The 18,488-nt window shown below is 51.6% G+C and overlaps 1 protein-coding gene across 1 annotated transcript in view; it reads right to left on the bottom strand.

Annotated features, from left to right (window-relative positions):
• TMC2 (transmembrane channel like 2) overlaps positions 1-18,488 on the bottom strand; it is a 133,225-nt gene that overhangs the window by 1,643 nt on the left and 113,094 nt on the right. The window contains exons 17-19 of the mRNA XM_056121572.1: positions 17,929-18,007; positions 13,622-13,739; positions 2,412-2,464 (exon numbers count right to left, since the gene is read on the bottom strand). Of these exons, the coding sequence (XP_055977547.1) occupies positions 2,412-2,464; positions 13,622-13,739; positions 17,929-18,007 (250 nt within the window). The remainder of the gene's footprint in view (positions 1-2,411; positions 2,465-13,621; positions 13,740-17,928; positions 18,008-18,488) is intronic.

The following is an 18,488-nucleotide window of genomic DNA, read 5'->3' as shown; positions in this document are numbered from 1 at the left end:
TCGAACCCAGGTCGGCCACGTGCAAGGCAAATGCCCTACCCACTGTGCTATCGCTCTAGCCCAAAAAGCAAAAAACAAAACAAAACCTTTATTATGGCCAGGGTGTGTCTGAAGATGTTTCCAAAGGAGTCTGCGTAGGGGAACCGAGTCAAGTAGATGTCCTGCCCAAAGATGAAAGGGGTGTATGTGTTGGGGGGGGGGGTGTGGGGGCAGGAATCACCTAGTACTTGGAGACAGGTAAAAACAGAAAGAGGAGGAAGTAAGACTTGGTTCTCACTCCGCTGAAACTGAGACAGCTATGTCTCCCCGCGTGATATACCAGCCCTCTTGATCCCAGGCTCAGATCTGGACTTGGAACTCCAGTTGCCCTCATCTTGGGCCTTCCTCCTCAGACTAGATCCCACCCCCATCACCAGCATTCCTGCTTGTAGGCAGCAGTTATAGGCAGTTGCCTGTTATCTCGGGAGCCAATTCTTAGGAACCTCCCCCTCCAAAGAGCTCAATCTACCTGATTTCAGTTTCTCTGCAGTGCTCGGGGGTTACTTCCAGCCATCTCGGGGGACCATATGGTGTTGGGATTCAGCCTGAGGCTCCAGTCTGCAAAGCATGTGCTCTCACCCTTTGAGCTATCTCCGGGCTTCTGTTATATTTCTAAATATGATCCTTGCTTCATTCAGTTAAACTTTGCTTTTCTTTAATGGGTATTTCCCTCTGGGTTTTGCTTTTGATGTATTTTTACAAATTTTGGATTGAAATCCTTCATTATAATTCAGTCCCAAGTTTATTCCTTATTCTGATGGCTTCTGCAGCCCACATGCTGTTTGATTGGCTGTAAGGTTGATGTCCTCCTTGCTTTCCCTTGTTACTTTGTAAACATTTGTATCCTCTTTCTCTTTCAAAACCCCAGCCACCCATCACTGCCTGGGACCCTAATTTTGCTCTAGGAAGGACATATACCCTTTGGACAAGAGTACCAGCTGCTACTCCTGACAAATTTTGAGACTCCACAGACGTGTGGGCTCCCTAACCTGAGATTTACTGTCCTGATATATGATCCTGGCTTCTGTCAATTTCAATTCAGTTCCTTAAGTGCCTGTGTGGCCCTGGCAGCTGTCATCATTATACATGCATTAGACCCAGGAGACTAATTTTAATCTGCGGAAAACTCACAGACCTGAAGATTGGAGCGGGAGTGGGTACTGGGAGGACTTAGCTGAGAAATGAGCCCAAAGCTACAACTATTCATCTTCTCACAACCCAGTGGAGCAATTCATTTCAGATGGCCCTTCATGGGCCCCAGAAGACACGCATAAGCTTTGAGCTAGAGGGAAGCTTGGAGACTGTATGATCTAATATCTTTCGTTTAATTTGGGGATTTGGGACCATAACCAGAGATACTCAGGGATCACTCCTGCCTCTGTGCTCAGGGATCACTTCTAGTGGTGCTTGGGGGAGTATGTGGTGGTACATGGGGAAGTCAGCCATGTACGAGGCAGTGCTGTGACCCCTGCACTTAACTGCAGCCCTCTATGTCTGAATATCTGTATCTATATATTTGCAAACGAGAAATCCGTCATCGATTCTCAGAGTTCAAAGCTCTTTTCAAAGCTTAGTGTTCACATCGATGACTGATTTCTCATTTGCAAATATATATAGATACAGATATTCAGACATAGAGGGCTGGAGTGATAGCACAGTGGGTAGGGTGTTTGCCTTGCACGCAGCTGACCCGGGTTCGATTCTTCCATCCCACTTGAAGAGCCCGACAAGCTACCGAGAGTATCCCGCTCACATGGCAGAATATGGTGAGCTCCTTGTGGTGTATTCAACATGTCAAAAACAGTAACAACAAGTCTCACAATGGAGACGTTACTGGTGCCTGCTCGAGCAAATCGATGAACAACGGGGACGACAGTGCTACAGTGCTAGTGTTCACATAGAAATGATTCCACCACTATTACAGATAATTCTGTGTGTGCTCAGATTCTGTGTGTGTGTGTGTGTGTGTGTGTGTGTGTGTGTGTGTTGCCTGTTCGGTACCATTCTAGGCCCTGGGGATACAACATTAAACAGACCATCTTTGGGTCAGAGGGATAGTATAGCAGCTAGGGCATTTTCCTTGCACTTGTCCAACCTTTGATCCCCCTCCGGCATCCCATATGGTTCCTGGAGCCCACCAGGAGTGATCCCTGAGTGCAAAGCCAGGAGTAAGCCCTGAACACAACTGGGTGTGACTCAAAAATCCAATAAAAAAGAACAACAACACCAAAAAGAAACCCCAGACCTTTATATAAAAATAAACTTCCTGCAGTCATAGAGTTTGCTCTCTAGGGGGAGAAGGAAGACCAAGGAAATAGCAACTATAAGATGTCAGGTGGGGGTAAATGCTTTGGAATGCGGCCTTGTCTTACAGAGGCTGTTGAAAAGGCCACGTTGAGCACCGTCTCCAGCACGGAAGTCGTGCCTAGATGGCGGTGAGCAATCAGGATGTTGGTGAGGTTCTGATCGCAGACTCACACCCCAGGGCACGGAGCACGGGGTTGGCATGGAAGACAGCCTGCGCCCTATGTAGCTCAGGAGGGCCGCATGTTTAGAAGGGATCTTAGGGCACTCAGAGAAGCACAGCCCAGTTGAAAAGCGAAAACAAATGCCAGAATCTGCTGGAGGTGTGAGTCACCCCAACCCAGTCAGTTTCCCGAAGAAAAGAAAAATCTAACACGTAAGATCTAGGACAGGAAGGTTTTGGCGAGAGCAAGAGGCAGTGGACCGTCTGGATCCTGCAGCAAGTAGAATCAGAGATGAGCTTGGAGGTGAACGCTTGAAAGCTGCCCTAAAGAAGCGATTCCCAATGAGGGACAGGGGTGAAGGAGGGCTGTGGGTCTCTAGGATATTGCACAGGTGAAAACCATGTCCACGGGGTTATAGCACGAGATTAGAGAACAAACTGGCTGGACTAAGGGACTCTGGAAGGAAACAAGGCTGGCAGGGGGACGTGGCTGGGAAAAGCTTGAGAAACACTGTCCTAGAGGCCAAGCAGTTCTGGACGGGGGAAGCTCTGGATTTCATCAACCTGCTCCAGGATCAAGCTTTATTTTATCTTATTTTTTATTTTGGCTTTTTGGGTCACACCTAGCGATGCTCAGGGGTGACTCCTGATTCTGCACTCAGGAATCACTCCTGGTGGTGCTCAGGGGACCGTATGGGATGCCAGGGATCGAACCCAGGTTGGCTGCACACAGGGCAAATGCCCTCCCCCCAGAACCAAGCTTCAAAGTCATGTAACGGGGCTGGAGAGATAGTTCAGTGGGTACGGCATTTGCTTTGCACTCAGTGGACTGCATTAAACCCATGGCATCCCAGATGGTTCCTGAACACCACCGGGAGCGCTCCCTGAGTGCAGAGCCAGGAGCCAGCCCTGGTGTGGCTGGCCCAAAGACAAACACATATGTGAAAGTCATAGAGGCCCTGGCTGGGGTGGCCTTGACTCATTCCCCGCAGCTGTGACTGTCCACCCCTGGGGAGGGACCCTACAGGGTAGCCCGTGTGCCTTTTTCATTTGGTCCTTTGAGTGTAGGGCCAAAGGAAAATGGAAATGGAAATGGAAATGGATCCACCTTTGGGTGTGGTCCTTTAACCACCGTAGGGCCCTGATGGTGGGGATCTATGTTTCAATCCCAGTACCTTGGACCTGGAGGAAAGCAGGCTTTAGAGCCACGGGTCTTGCAAGCACGTGGTCCTGAGTGCCCGTCCTTGTTGCTCCACATAGAAAGAGCCCGATTCTGGCCGCTTGTTGTCTGAGCTTGGCAGCTCTGCTGTCTGCAGCCCCCCCAGTGCGCAGACATCACAGGTAGGTGTGTGTGTGAGCACCGCGGGGGGCAGGCGTGCAAATCTTGACGATGCTGCTGCTGGGAGTGTGGGCACCATAGCCTGGTGTGTCTGCAGCTCCAAGCACCCATCACTGCAACATCAGCAAGTCAGCAAGAGGGGAAGGCAGTGAGAGGGGGTAGAAAACCCCAGGGACTATTTCAAGAAGGGCAATTTCATAAAACTACCACAAGATGGCACTATTCACTCGTGATGAATGATGAAATCTGTACAGTCAAACCCTACAACTTAGTTTTTTTTTTTTTTTTTTGCAGGGGTGCTGGTGGTGGTGATGGCGGCGGTTTTATTTTGATGGTTTTCAAGCGGTACCCAGGGAGCCCGGGGACCACTCTTGGCAATTCTCAGCTAATCTGGCTGAAGGTTGTTTGCCAGGGTATGAAAATGACGTGCCAACTCAGCACTGGGGACCACTAGGACCACCCGTTGATGCTCAGGAGCTATAGGGGCCACACTCAGCAAGTTGCTGGGGATAGAATCATAATTGGGTACAATCCCCTCCACCCCAGATTATCTCCCTGCCTGCCCTCCCCCACCCCCCCATAACTGAATATATACAACATAGTCTGCAGAGGTCAGGGAGAAAGAAAAGCATCTGAGAACTATCTTCCATCTTGAGTGCAGAGCTGATTAGAATGAATGAGGATAAACACATAACTGGGATGATGTGTTTTTTTTATGTTTTTTTTGTTTGTTTTTAGTTTTTGGGCCACACCCAGTGATACTCAGGCAGGGTTTCCTCCTGGTTCTGCACTCAGGAGTCACTCCTGTCAGGGGACCATATGGGAAGCTGGGGATTGAACCAGGGTAGGCCGCATGCAAGACAAGTGCCCTCCCCACTGTACCACGGCTCCGGCTGGGTTGATGGTTTGTGTGCTCAGACCTGATCCTGCGGAGGTTCCATCACGCTGTCTTCTGTGGAGGGGTAGGAAAGGGAGGCGTTTAGCCACACTCTGGGATGCTAGCGGGCCGGGGAACGTTTCTTCCTGGCTCTGTGCTCAGGAGTGACCCCTGCTGGTGCTTGGGGGACTACATGTGGTCCAGGCGCTTAGAATTAGGCGGGCTGCAAGCCAGGCAAGTAGCTTTACTCCTGTAAAGGCTGGCCCAGTGTTTTGTGTTTTTTTTTTTTTTTTGGTTTGGGGGCCACTTCCAGAGGTGCTCAGGGGTTACTCCTGGCTCTACACTCAGGGATCACTCCTGGAGGTGCTCGGGCTGGGGGACCGTATGGGATGCTGGAGATGGACACTGGGTCAGTCGTGTACAAGGCAAACGCCGTCCCTGCTCTACTGTCAGTCCAGTCCAGCGTCTTATTTTTTTACTGTGAACTTAGTACAAAGCATGGTACTTAGTCTGACGTGCATCAATTTGTTGAATCCTAAGATAATGTAGGGGAGGGATTCCAATGCCCTTGCTAGGAGAAGGGCTGGTGACTGTGGTCTCTGTCGCCGTCCCTGGCCCCGCCTTTGACCTTGGGCCTTCCTTCACTTTTTGCAAACTCATACTGTCCTGGAGTATAAACAATCAGGCACGCATGGTGCTGTGGCCAGCTGCCAGCACAACACCAAGGCCAGCTCCCAAATTTGATGGCATGGGCATACTTGCTGGTTTTGCCCTTGGAAGCTGTATTTCTCTTTTTGTTCCTAGGGACTGAAAATAGTGGAGTCCCTACCCAGCTTACCTGTAGATTTTAAAGGTGGATGCCGCCCAAGAGAGCGTATAAAATTGTTGCGCGATGAAAGATGAAAAGGAAGTTTATCGACAGAACTGACCCCACAGGAAGGAGAAGATGGAGGTTTCATAAAATATTTATCCCCCCCCCCAGCTTTGCCTCCCTGCCCTAGTTCCTCCATTTCCTTTTCTTCTGACTCCCTGTATATTTTGCTTTGTTTCCTCTGACATAATATTTTGCTTCCCCTCCCCCGCTGAGCCGCCCCCTCCCCCCACTGCACCACCATTTTGCCTAGGATCTCTAACAAGAATCCAACAAGAGGGATAGTACAACAAGAAGGTCCCTGGCCTTGCACGTGGCCCACCCAGGTTCGATCCTCAGCACCTCATACAGTTCCCCGAGTCCCACCAGCAGTGATTCCCGAGCACAGAGCCAGGAGTAAACTCTGAGGGCCACCAGGTGTGGCCTAAAATACCAAAGCAAAGCAAACCAAAAGAATCCACTTAGGGGGCTGGAGAGAATGTCCAACCATCAAGGGCGCTTGCATAAGGCTGACCTGAGTTCAATCCCCAGCACCCCAGATGGTTCCCTGAGTAGTACCAGGAGTGATCTCTGAGCACAGAGGCAGGAGCAAGCCCCCAGCAGGGAAATTCAGCCTCTGGTGGTGGGCGCCACCTGGTGGTTGTAAATTCTCAAGGGCAGCCGCATCTCGGGGCTCTGCCCAGGAGTCTGAGTGGAGTCCTGTCTGCAGGGCAGGTTTGTTTCTCACTGACCCCTGCAGAGGTCCAGGGGAGGGATGGGCTGCCCGGCATTGGGCAGGGCTGCGGAGATGGTCTGTGATGACCGCGGAGCGGCTTCCGTGCCCTGCAGCCGTTGGTGTCTGGCCTGGGGCCCCCGACCGGGCAAGCCTCAGGGAGATGGGGAGCCCTCTTGAGCAGCACCCAACGGGGGCTCTTTGCTCTTTTTTCTTAACTAAGGGTCACAGCAGCAGTGCAGGATGGGATGGCTGAGGTCTGAGCCCCGTGGTGCCCAGCAGGGCGCTGGGGTGGGGGAGGGGCATGCAGTGTCCCAGGCAGACTTAGGGCACCCACAGACTAGACATCTGGCCTCTTCCTCACTCCTAAGTTGTATTTCTCTTTCTTTCTTTCTTTCTTTCTTTCTTTCTTTCTTTCTTTCTTTCTTTCTTTCTTTCTTTCTTTCTTTCCCTTCCTTCCTTCCTTCCTTCCTTCCTTCCTTCCTTCCTTCCTTTCTCTTTCTTTTTTCAGGGAGAGGTGGTGCTTGGCAGCAGATCCCAAGGTCTCAGTCAGGGGTCACTCCGGCCAGTGCTTGGGAGACTGGACAGTGCTGGGAAGGGCACCCAGGGCTCCCACGTGTAAAACCTGAGCCCGGCCCTCTGTGCTGCCTCCCCAGCCCCCGAGGGGTATTCTTATGGGTGTCAAGCATGTGATTACTAGAAAGGGAACAAGTGGCTTGAGAAGCAGCTTCTTCGAGGAGAGTAAGACCTGGGGCCTGTGCCGTGTCCTTGGCTCCGAGTACGGGTCCTTTGAGCACTGCCAGGAGCAGTCCCTTTGCACAGAGCCAGGAAGCCCTGAGCACCGTGGGCAGTCACCATCTCCCCACCACCCCCCCATGTTATTTTACGTTTATATTCTTTTAATAAAAACTGGAGTGGTTTTTCAGAATCAGTTTTTTTTAATTGAATCACTATAGTTTTCAGTAGGGTTGATATTATTTTTCTATCATTGTTATTACTATTTTTGTTTTGGGGCCACACCCAGCAGTGCTCTGGGCTTACTCCTGGCTCTGTGCTCACTCCCGGTGGTGCTCAAGGGACCATACGTATTGCTGGGGCTCATCAGAGGGCTGGCCACATGCAGGGCTGGTGCCTTAGCCCCTTGCTGTCTCTCCAGCCCTGGTGGTACTCTTTAACCTTTGTGGTACTGCTCCACTAGGCCCTCCCCCAGAGTGCCAGGAACCCGCTGCATGATCCCAGGGTTCTGCCCCACCTCACTCCTGGCACCCCCCAGATCTTCGATGTCTTTTTTTTTTTTGCTTTTTGGGTCACACCCAGTGATGCTCAGGGGTTCCTGTACTCTGGAATTACTCCTGGCGGTGCTCAGGGAACTATATGGGATGCTGGGAATCGAACCCAGGTCGGCCGCGTGCAAGGCCAACGCCCTACCCACTGTGCTATCGCTCCAGCCCCATCTTCGCTGTCTTGACCACTTGTTTTCAGGACTTGTTTCCACTGGGAATTGTCTAATCCTTTACATGTTGTTTTCAACATGAGAGCCCATGTGAGCCCTCTTGCTTGTAATTTGTCTTTTTCTTTCTCCCTCCCTGCACTTAGCACAACCCCCTCTGAATTCTTCCAGGCTGCAGCCCCTGTGAGGTTCCAGAGGTTCCATGGTGCTCCTAGCTGGGCACATGCAGCTGTGACGCCCCATCTCCCGACGCACTCCTTCCTCTGTCTTTGCATTCTCAGCCCATCTGCAGGTCTCAGCTGCTGTGACCCAAGTGCGCATGAGCCCGAGCCCAGAGGTGCTGCCGTATTCCTGAGGTAGATGCCCAGCAGAACAGTCGCTGGGTCCTAGGGAAGTTCTAGTCTCCTTTTATTTATTTTTTTTTATTTGAGAATCCTTTTTTTTCCCCAAGAGGCTGACACAGGGACATAGCATCCTGTGGGTGGGGTCAAGGTCAGAAACCGGGACCCCGGGGCCACTTCCTCCTCCAGACTGGGGGACTTGGCAGGAAGTTGTGTCCTATGACATGAGATAAGTCTGAGGTGCTGGTCACGGCCACTGTCTCTTCCCAGCTCTGAATCCAAGGGAACCCCCTAAGCCTCTAAGATATAGAGGCTTCTGAAGGGGACCTGGGAAGGCCAGGGGGTGGGGAGAGGGCTGAGCCCTCCTGCAGGAGCCGGCTTCTCCCTCCTGGCAACCTGGAGTCCAGCGAAAGTGTGTGGTCGTCAAGGAGACAGGAGGAGCGCACTGGTCTGAGGGGGGGGGGGTCAGCGGGGGGAGTCGGCGCGAGATGGGGTCCCCTTGACTCCCAGCTGTCGGTGAGGAGATCTTCGAGCACGCTTGGCAGAGGCTGACCTCCGGGGCTGAGTTTGCCGCCTGACACCCCGGGGTGGAGATGCAGGCAGGGGCGCAGGCTGTACCTTCTCCCGGGGAGAGCTGGAGGGACCCCCACCCTGTGCCTTTGAGGGGGCCGGGTGCTGGCTTTGGCTAGTGGAGTCAGAAGTGGTTCCTGGAAAAAGAAAGCAAGAGCAGAATGAGGAGGGGGAGGGGATGGGGCGTCCCCTGGACCAGCCCTGGCCGGGGCTCTAGGTCTGTTGGGAGGCGAGAGGGGACAGGCCCCCCTCAAGGCCCCCCCAGCCCCCACTCCCAAGCTCAGCTTTGTACAAAGGTGCCCTCCCCGCTGGACTGTCGCTCTGGTTCGGAGAATTGAGTTTTTTTAGGGAAACTTATTTTGATTCCCATTTTTTCCTTTTGTGTTTCTGTCCATGAGTGTCTAAATGCATTCATTCAATTCTTCCCTGCCCTTTTTTTTTGTGATATTACAATATAAAATCTCATAGACTCCATTTCCAGACCCACTTGACAATATCAGATGATTTCCAGTATTTTTCTTTAGCAGCTCATAAGCTGCCAGTCAGTCCCCTGGTACTTGTTATTGGGGGCCCAACACTTGAGGGCATCAGGGAGGTGCTGGCTGGTCTCACCAGAACGCCTGCAGCGTGGAACAATCTTTCATGCATTCGGAGAGACTCACTAAGAATCAGTTTCTTTGTTTGGTCCTCAGGGCTTACTCCTGGCTCTGTGCTTAGGGATGGCTCCTTCTGGGGCTCGAGGGACCATATGGGGGTGATGGGGATTGAACCAAGGTCAGTCGCAGGCAAAACAAGCGCTTGTGGTACTCTCTAGTCCAGGGACAGGTTTTGCTTCTCAGCGGTAAAGAACCTCCCTCACAGAAAAAGCTGCATCCCAAACAGTCCTTCAACTCGTGTGCATTTTGTTTCATTCTCACACTAAGGGCTAGAATGAGTGCCTGCTGACGCTGTTTCACTTAAAACGGGAACAGTCCTTGGGAACTGGGCAAAGCTCTGAGTATACTCCTGGCTCTGTGCTCAGGGATCACTCCTGGTGGGCCTGGGGGACCATATGGGGTGCAAACACTGCTGTACTATCACTCCAGCCCCACAGGCTCTCATTTTATTTTATTTTATTTTTTTGCTTTTTGGGTCACACCTGGCGATGCTCAGGGGATACTCCTGGCTTTGTGCTCAGGAATTACTCCTGGCAGTGCTCAGGGGACCATATGGGATGCTGGGAATCAAACCCGGGTCAGCTGCGTGCAAGGCAAATGCTCCACCCACCGTGCTATAGCTCCAACCCCCCCCCCCCAAAGGCTCTCATTTTAAACAGAATTCAAGGGGGCTGGAGAGCCACAGCATTTGCTTGGCATGTGGCTGACCTGGGTTCAATCTTGGGCACCCCTCATGGAGACTGCCAGGGGTAATTTCTGAGCACAGAGTCAGGAGTGGCCCCTGAGCACCACCAGGTGTACCCCCAAAACCAAAAAAAAGAGAGAGGGGGAAGAGAGAGAAAGAGAGAGAGAGAGAGAGAGAGAGAGAGAGAGAGAGAGAGAGAGAGAGAGAGAATTCAAGCTGATAGGAGGGAAGCAGAGGCAGAGCAGCTGCTGGATACAAATCCCATTTCTCCACAGAAAGAAATTACTCTCATGGTGGTGGGGGGCAGTGACTATACACACCTGAAGTGCGAATGACTTTGTATCTAAAGTATAAATAAAGCATAAAGCACTATGTAGGCCATGTTACTGCAATAAGAAGGAAGAGGGGCGGGAGTTAGCTCAGTGGGCTGGAAGCATGGTTTGCGTGCACGGGCCAGTTCTCAGCACTGCATGGTGTGATGTCGCAGTGGCGCTCACTGTGACACCCCCCCCCCCCCAGCAGAGTGCGGGCGGGAAGGGGGGGAGGAAGGAAGGAAGGACAGAAGAATGGAAGGAAGGAAAAAGGAAGGGGGAAGGGAGAGAAGGACTTGAAAAGTAAGGGAGAGGGAAAGGAGGAAGGACAGAAGGAAAGGAAGGAGGAAGAAGGGAAAGAAAGAGGGAGGGAAGGGGGGAAGGATGAAGGAGAGAAGAAAAAAGGAGGGAAAGGAGGGAAGAGGAAGGAAATAGGGAGGGAAGGATAGAAGGAAGGAAGGAAAGAAAGAGAGGAGGAAGAATAGAAAGAGGGAAGGAAAGAGGGAAGGAAGGAAGAAAAGGGAGAGAAGGAAAGAAGGAGGGAAGAATGGAAGGAGGGAAGGAAAGAAGCAGGGAAGGAAGGAGGAAGAGGGAGGGAGGGAGGAAGGGAGGGAGGGAGAGAGGGAGGGAGGAGGGATTCATTCAGAGCAGCACAGAAAACAGTTCCCGTTGCCAGGCAGCTGGGATTCACATCTGCCCACAGGTAGGGCACCCTGAGGGGATCTGGGTGGGACGGCAAATTAGTGGCCAGACATCAAAGGACCTGACATGGGCAGTGAGAGCCTCTGGAGAGAAAGTGAAGACGGCTAAGTCTCCGCAAGCCGTCAAGCCGGGCTGGGCAGGCTCCCTGGCTGAGTGTGCTGCGTCGCCCCCGCCCCCGCAGGAGCAGAGGCAAGAGCAGCATCTTTCCCTGCGGGGTGTGGGGCTGCTGGAGCCAGGCTCCGAGTGCTGCCCCCGTTCCCCCTCCTCCCCACCACCCGGACTTCACGCAGTCTTTGGTTGTGTCACATCTGATGACTGAGCACACCAAGCTGTCGCACCAGCAAGAGACCTGCACTTGGGCTGCAACCCAAGAATCCATCCGCCCTTCTTAGTTCTTCTTAGTTTGTTTTGCTTTCGTTTGGTTTGTCTTTGGGGCCACACCAGGCAATGCTCAGGGCTTACTCCTGACTCTGTGCTCAAGAATCACTCCTGGTGGGGTGAGGGGATGCTGGGATTGAACCTGGGTTGACTGTGTGCAAAACAAGTGCCTTACCCACTGCACTATCTCTCCAGCCCCAAATCTCTCTCTCTCTCTCTCTTTTTCTTTCTCTCTCTCTCATCTCTCTCTCTCTCTCTCTCTCTCACTCTCCTGCCTCCTCTCTCTCCCCACACCTCTCTCTCAGTGGCTCTTCTGACGCTATGCTTAGGAATCCCTCTCAGCAGTGCTTGGGTGACCACCACAGTACCAGGATGCAGGGGCATCTGGCATGAGGCAAATAACCTAAACCCTGGACTTGTCCCACAACATAATTTTTTCTCCCAATTTTTCTTTTTTTAATTTTTCAGGCCACACCTGGCAGTGTTCAGGGCTCATACCTGGCTCTGTGCGCAGGGATCACTCCTAATGGGCTTGGGGGACCACGTGGGGTGCTGGGGATCGAACCTGGGTTGGCAGCCTGCAAGTCCAGCGCCCTCCCCATTGTACCACCGCGCCAGTCCCCGCCCGCCATTCTTTACTGCACTTTTCAATTTATTGCTGCCTGTTATGCCTCTACTGCATATTTAAAAGTGGTAAGAGAGTAGCTCTGAAAGGTTCTTATCATAATAAAAAAATCATTGTAACTGTGTGGGGATGGATGTTAACTAGACGGTACTGATCATAGTTCAATACATGCGCACAGCGACTGCACTGTTATACACCTGAAACTAATAGGATGTAATAAACCTCAATTTAAAATAGACTCGATTGCAAGGAGCATAAAGAACAGTCGCCATAGAAACCGTGGGCAGAGACAGAGGACAGAAATGAGCCAGCCCAACAGGGGAAAGGGTGGGATGGCCCCCTCCTCCCACACAGCTGCCCTGCTCCTAGGACCGAGCTCCTTACTCCAGGAAATTGGTCAAGTGCTTGTTGTACCTGAGCCTCTATGTGTGTAGAGTGGGGACCTCCACCCCCAGCATGAAGTCAACACTGTGATTTATTATTCTTATTTTAATGTGTACAGCTTCATATAGCCGAGAGTTGTCAGATTTCTGGTTTCTGGGCCAGAGAGTAATATGTCACAGGCAAGGTGCTTTCTTTGCATATAACCCACCCTGGTTTGATCCCCAGCACAGCACGTGGTCCTCTGAGCCTGGCTAGGAGTCATCTCTAAGTGCAGAGGCAGTAATAAATCCTGGGCACCTCTGGGTTTACTGGGTATGATTCCCTCTCTGATTTTTTTGGATCACGCCAATGCTTACTCCTGGCTTTACGCCTACGAGTTACTCCTGGCAGTACTTGGAGGACCACATGAGATGCGGGAGATGGAACCTGGGTCAGCCGCGTGCAAGGCAAGCGCCCTACCTGCTGTGCTCTGGCCCCTCTACTCTTTCTAAAGTTAAATGGCTCCCACGTCCTGCTCAGAGGCCCAGGGGCGATGCCCAGCTACACTCTGCCTGGCTGTGCTGCTCAAAGCTCAGTCTAGTGGTTCGGTACTGCAGGGGCTTCCAGGGCTGCCCCTGGGTGGTGCTTGGGTGTGGGGATGCTGTGCTGGGCATGGAACCCGGGTCCTTGTCCCTGTCAGGTTTGAACCATCTTCCTGAGCACCAGAAGCCTGATTTCTTTCTCTTTCTCTTTCTTTCTTTCTTTCTTTCTTTCTTTCTTTCTTTCTTTCTTTCTCTCTCTCTCTCTCTCTTTTTTTTCTTTTTTTTTTGGGGGGTCAAACCTGGCGATGCTCAGGGGTACCTGGCTCATGCACTCAGGAATTACTCCCGGTGGTGCTCGGGGACCATATGGGATGCTGGGAATCGAACTCAGGTCGACCGCATGCAAGGTAAATGCCCTACCCACTGTACTATCGCTCTAGCCCCAGAAGCCTGATTTTAATCCCAGTCATTTAAGGCGGTAACAGTTGTTGTTTCTGTATTTGCTGGTTTCACGAGGATCACATGGGCAGTATTCAGGGCCACCAGCTCTTCCTGGTGGTGCGTTGGTGGCGTGCAGTGCAGGGATCATGCCCAGGGCCTCCTGCATGCCTGGGCATACATGTTCCGCTATGGAGCCAAACGCCCTTCACACCTCTCTGTGTGGCCTTGTGACAACCATGACCCCCAGCTTACCTTCTTTTGTGGCTGGGAGCTGGGTGGCAATTTCAGAGCTACCTTTAGAAACATCCTTGGAATCTTGGCCTGGGGTTCTGCCTTTGACTGATTTGTGGCTCTTCTCAACTTCTCGGAGCTGCGGGGAACAAGGATCTCTGAGTCCGGGCTGGGGAAATGGGTGCTGTGGGGCTGAGTGCAGAATGGCAAGAGTCTTGGGTGACGAGCCTGTTTTCAGTTCTCAGTATCACCCTAGCTGGCTTATGGTCTCAGGACTGATCAGAGTGGGTGATCCCGGGACCCAGGCTCACACAGCACGTAAAGGAACAGGCCAGGCCAGGACCCCTTCATTCCTCTAGTGATTTCTCTGTGTGGGGAGGTGTCCCTGAGGCAGTGTGGGCAGGGACCTGGTAGTGAGGAAGGGGAGAGGAGAGGCTTGGAGAGGGCTGGGTTCGCCTTTACCTCCTGGGCGGGGCTGGATATGGGCAGACAGTGGCCAGAAGTTGGGAGCAGCGGATGTTGAGAGACTGGAAAGGGACTTAAGGACCCCTGGGGTCTGAGACACAAGCCATGTGTCATTTTAGCCACACTATTTCCCTTCAGTATTTATAATATAGTTTTATTAAAAACTATGCTATACCACACCCAGCAGTGCTTAAAGGCTCTTTCTGGCTCTGTGCTCAGGAGTCACTCCTGGTGATGCTCAGGGGACCATATATGGTAACCAGGATTGGACTGGGGTTGGCAGGAAGCACTTCACTCTCTCTTTGGTCTCTAATTTAAAAAAAATTAAACATATATTTTTTATTTTATTATAGTGCAGCGGGTAGGGCATTTGCCTTGCAAGCGGCCAACGTGGCCAACCTGAGTTTGATTCCTCCGCCCCTCTCAGAGAGCCCGGCAGGCTACTGAGAGTATCTCGCCCGCACGGCAAAGTCTGGCAAGCTACCTGTGATGTATTCAATATGCCAAACACAGTAACAATTGTCACAATGGAGATGTTACTGGGCCCGCTAGAGCAAATCGATGAACACTGGGAGGACAGTGACAGTGATTTATTTATTTATTTATCTTTTTGGGTCACACTCAGTGATGCTCAGGGGTTCTGCCCTCAGGAATTACTCCTGGCGGTGCTTGGGGGACCGTATGGGATGCTGGGGATAGAACCCAGGTCGGCCGCATGCAACGCAAATGCCCTACCTGCTGTACTATCCGGCCCCTTGTTTTATTTTTTATGATCTTGGGGAAGTTTTAGCCACACCTGATGGTACGTAGGGCTTAGTCCTGACTCTGCATTCAGGAACCATTCCTAGTGGTACTTCGGGGGACATGGGAAGATGCCATTGTTGACAACATTGACGAGGAATACGATCGACTGGTTCAGCACCTCCATGAATGTGCGAGGAACGCCAAGAGAGAGATAGCCACAAAAAGTCGCCTATCTTCGAAAACTCTTGAGCTAATTCGCCAGCGTGGTTTGGCGCATGCCTCAGGCAACCGCAAGCTAACCTCCGAGCTTGCAAAGCAGTGCAGAGATGCGATCAAGGAAGACCTCAAAGAGAGAAGAGCAGAAGTACTGATAGATGCGGCAGAAGCCGGGAAAAGTATTCGTAACGCCCGCCTGTCCTTCGCCAACTATAAGACCAAGATGACTGCCCTCCGACGTCCTGATGGATCCATCACATCCTCCAGAACGGCAATGGAGAAGATTATCCATGACTTCTACTCAAATCTCTTCGATAGCCATGTCCACTTGCCGACATACCAAATTCCACAGGATGGGTATGTCGTTCCTAACGTTCTCCCTTCCGAAATCCGACACGCCATTTCGTTGGTAAAGAAGCAAACAGCACCCGGCCCAGACAAGGTCAGACCTGAACACCTGAAGAACCTGCCGTCAGTACTCATCAATACACTGGCTCGGCTCTTCACTCGCTACCTGTCTGAATGCAAGGTTCCGTCCCAATGGAAAACCAGCAGGACCGTACTACTGTTCAAGAAGGGAGACATCCATGACATTGGCAACTATCGCCCGATCTGCCTATTGTCTGTCATCTACAAGCTGTTCACTCGAGTCATCCTGAATAGGATTGGCAGAACACTAGATGAAGGACAACCATGCGAGCAAGCAGGGTTCCGCAAAGGATTCAGCACCATCGACCATATCCACACGGTAACCAAGCTCATTGAGGTTTCTCGGGAGTTCAAGATGCCGCTCTGCTTAACGTTCATTGATTTAAAGAAGGCCTTTGATTCTGTTGAGACGGAAGCGGTCATTGAAGCCCTAGCCAATCAGGGCATTCAAGCCCAATACATCAGGATCCTCCGTGAGCTGTATTGCGGATTCACTACCAGGATCTCACCATTCTACAAAGAAGTGATCGTTGATGTCAAGAGAGGGGTGCGGCAGGGTGATACCATTTCACCGAAACTCTTCAGTGCCACCCTCGAGAACATCATGCGATGACTGGAATGGGAAGGAATGGGAGTGAAGATAGATGGTCGGCAACTACACCACCTCCGCTTTGCTGATGACATTGTTTTAATAACACCAAACATCAGCCAAGCGGCACAAATGCTGGCCGACTTTGACCGTGAGTGTGGAAAGGTAGGACTACAGCTGAATCTTACGAAGACAATGTTTATGAGAAACAGCCTTGTTCCTGACGCCCCATTCGCTCTCAATGGAACGACCATCTCTGAATGCAACAGCTATGTGTACCTAGGTCGAGAGGTCAACATGAGAAATGACCTGGCACCCGAGCTGCGCAGGAGGAAGAGAGCGGCTTGGAACGCCTTCAAGAACGTCGAAGAAATAGCTAAGAGGACGAAGAACCTCCGGCTCCGGGCACATCTCTTTGATTCCACTGTTCTTCCTGCATTAACATATGCCTCAGAGACCTGGGCCCTACGCAAACAAGATGAGAACGCCATTCAGGTCTCCCAAAGAAGAATAGAAAGAGCTATGCTTGGAATAACACGTTTCACTCAAATGAGAGAACGAATCCGGAGTTCTGACATCCGTCGACGATCAAGGATCAGGGACGCTGTCTCATATGCCAAGGTGTCGAAAATCAGATGGGCTGGTCACGTAATGAGATTTAAAGACGACCGTTGGACTAGAGCTGTTACTGATTGGATTCCACGGGATGTCAAAAGACCGCGTGGCCGCCCACCTACCAGATGGTCAGACTTCTTTGTCAAGATCATGAACGATCGGTTTGAGGACCTCCATGTTCCCGGAGCGAAGAGATGCCATTGGGCTACACTAGCACGCGACAGGGACAAATGGAGACGTTACTGGCGCCCGCTCGAGCAAATCGCCGACTAACGGGAAGTTAAGTGACTTAAGTGATTAAGTGGGGATGGAACAGGGGTTGGCAGAATGCAAGGTAAGACCTTAGCTCTGTGCCATTTCTTGGCCCCCTATAATGTAGTTTTAATCTGAAGGATTTGTTTCGGGGATTGGCTTTATTATGTAGGAAGAGCCACGCTGAGTTTCTTAAAATTTCCCCTGCTCTTTAGCAGCCTCTGAAAAATTAGCCCATTGGGGCCAGGTTCTCTCAAAAAGCCTCCTGTAGGAATGCAGAATTCTGCAGCCATTTCCCAGAATGAGAATGGGGGAGGGGAACTGGTTTAGAAGAGCGCCCTTCATAGCTGGAAGCCTGCCTCAGGAGCAAAGGGGAGAAGGCAGCTGGAATAGAGAAGGGATCGCTAAGAAAAAGATGGCTGGAGAAATTGGTCGGGATGGGAGATGTGTGCAGAAAGTGGATAAAGGACCAAACATGATAACCTCTCAGTGTCTGTATTGCAAACCATAATGCCCAAAAGTAGAGAGAGATTATGGGGAATCATGTCTGTCCTGGAGGCAGAGGGAGGGTGGGAAACGGGGGGGGGGGGGGGTGTATACCGGGGATATTGGTGGTGGGGAATGTGCACTGGTGGAGGGATGGGTGTTTGATCATTTTGTGATTGTAACCCAAACATGGAAGCTTGTAATTATCTCACGGTGATTTAATAAAATTAATAACAAAAAAAGCTATATAAAACTATTAAAAAAAAGTGCACCCTTAAGGCACGCAGCTGGGCTCCCAGGGAAATGGGCAATAGCATCTTGGGGGTGGAGTGGGTAGGGCGCTTGCCTTGCATGCATCAAACCTGGGCTTCATCCCCAGCACCCCATTTGGTCCCCAAACCCGCCAGGAGTGATTCCTGAGGGCAGAGCCAGGAGTATGCCCTGAGCACAGCTGGGTGTGGCCCCCAAACAAAACAAAACGACAAAATGATCTTCTAACCCCTCCTCAGTCTGCCACTCCCCACAGACTCACCGCTTGGATTTTCTTCCTCAGCAGGGCATTCGCTCGTGAGAGGCTTTTGGACACTGAGTTCAGGTAGTAGATGGCCAGACTGCAAAAGACAAAGGTGTCCCTGTAGTATACTTTGATCTTGGGAAATGACAAGCATTTCCTTCTCTTTCTCAGGAAATCAAGGTGGGCTTCCTGTAAGCGGGGCCAGTAGATGTGGCGGGAGGCTAGCCTACAGTCCCAGCTCCCCCTCTCAGCCCTCAGGAGGAGTCCTCAGGAGGAGGCTCTGTGTACTGGTGGAGGTAACCCCCCCCCACCCCCCATGTAGGCAGGTAGACAGGGAAGGCCCCTCCCAAGGAAATGGCAAAAGCCAGGCCGGCAGAAAATAGGAAAAACAGGAATTAAGGCAAGATTGTTGTCACCTATCTACAGCAACAGACCCAGAGAAGCTCCAGCAGGAACAAAAGGCCAGGAAAGGAATTTCAAAGAAGACCATCACCACTCCCAACCCCCCCCCCCAACCTCCTTAGCAACAGGCCCACCTGGGGGCAGGTTGGAGAAACCTATAAAGGCCACCCTGTACA

The sequence above is a fragment of the Sorex fumeus genome, unplaced genomic scaffold (genome assembly GCF_029834395.1).
Source record: "Sorex fumeus unplaced genomic scaffold, SorFum_2.1 ptg000044l, whole genome shotgun sequence".
Taxonomy (NCBI): Eukaryota; Metazoa; Chordata; class Mammalia; order Eulipotyphla; family Soricidae; genus Sorex; species Sorex fumeus.
Note: the sequence above shows the minus strand (reverse complement) of the source record. Positions and strands in the feature narration are given on the sequence as shown.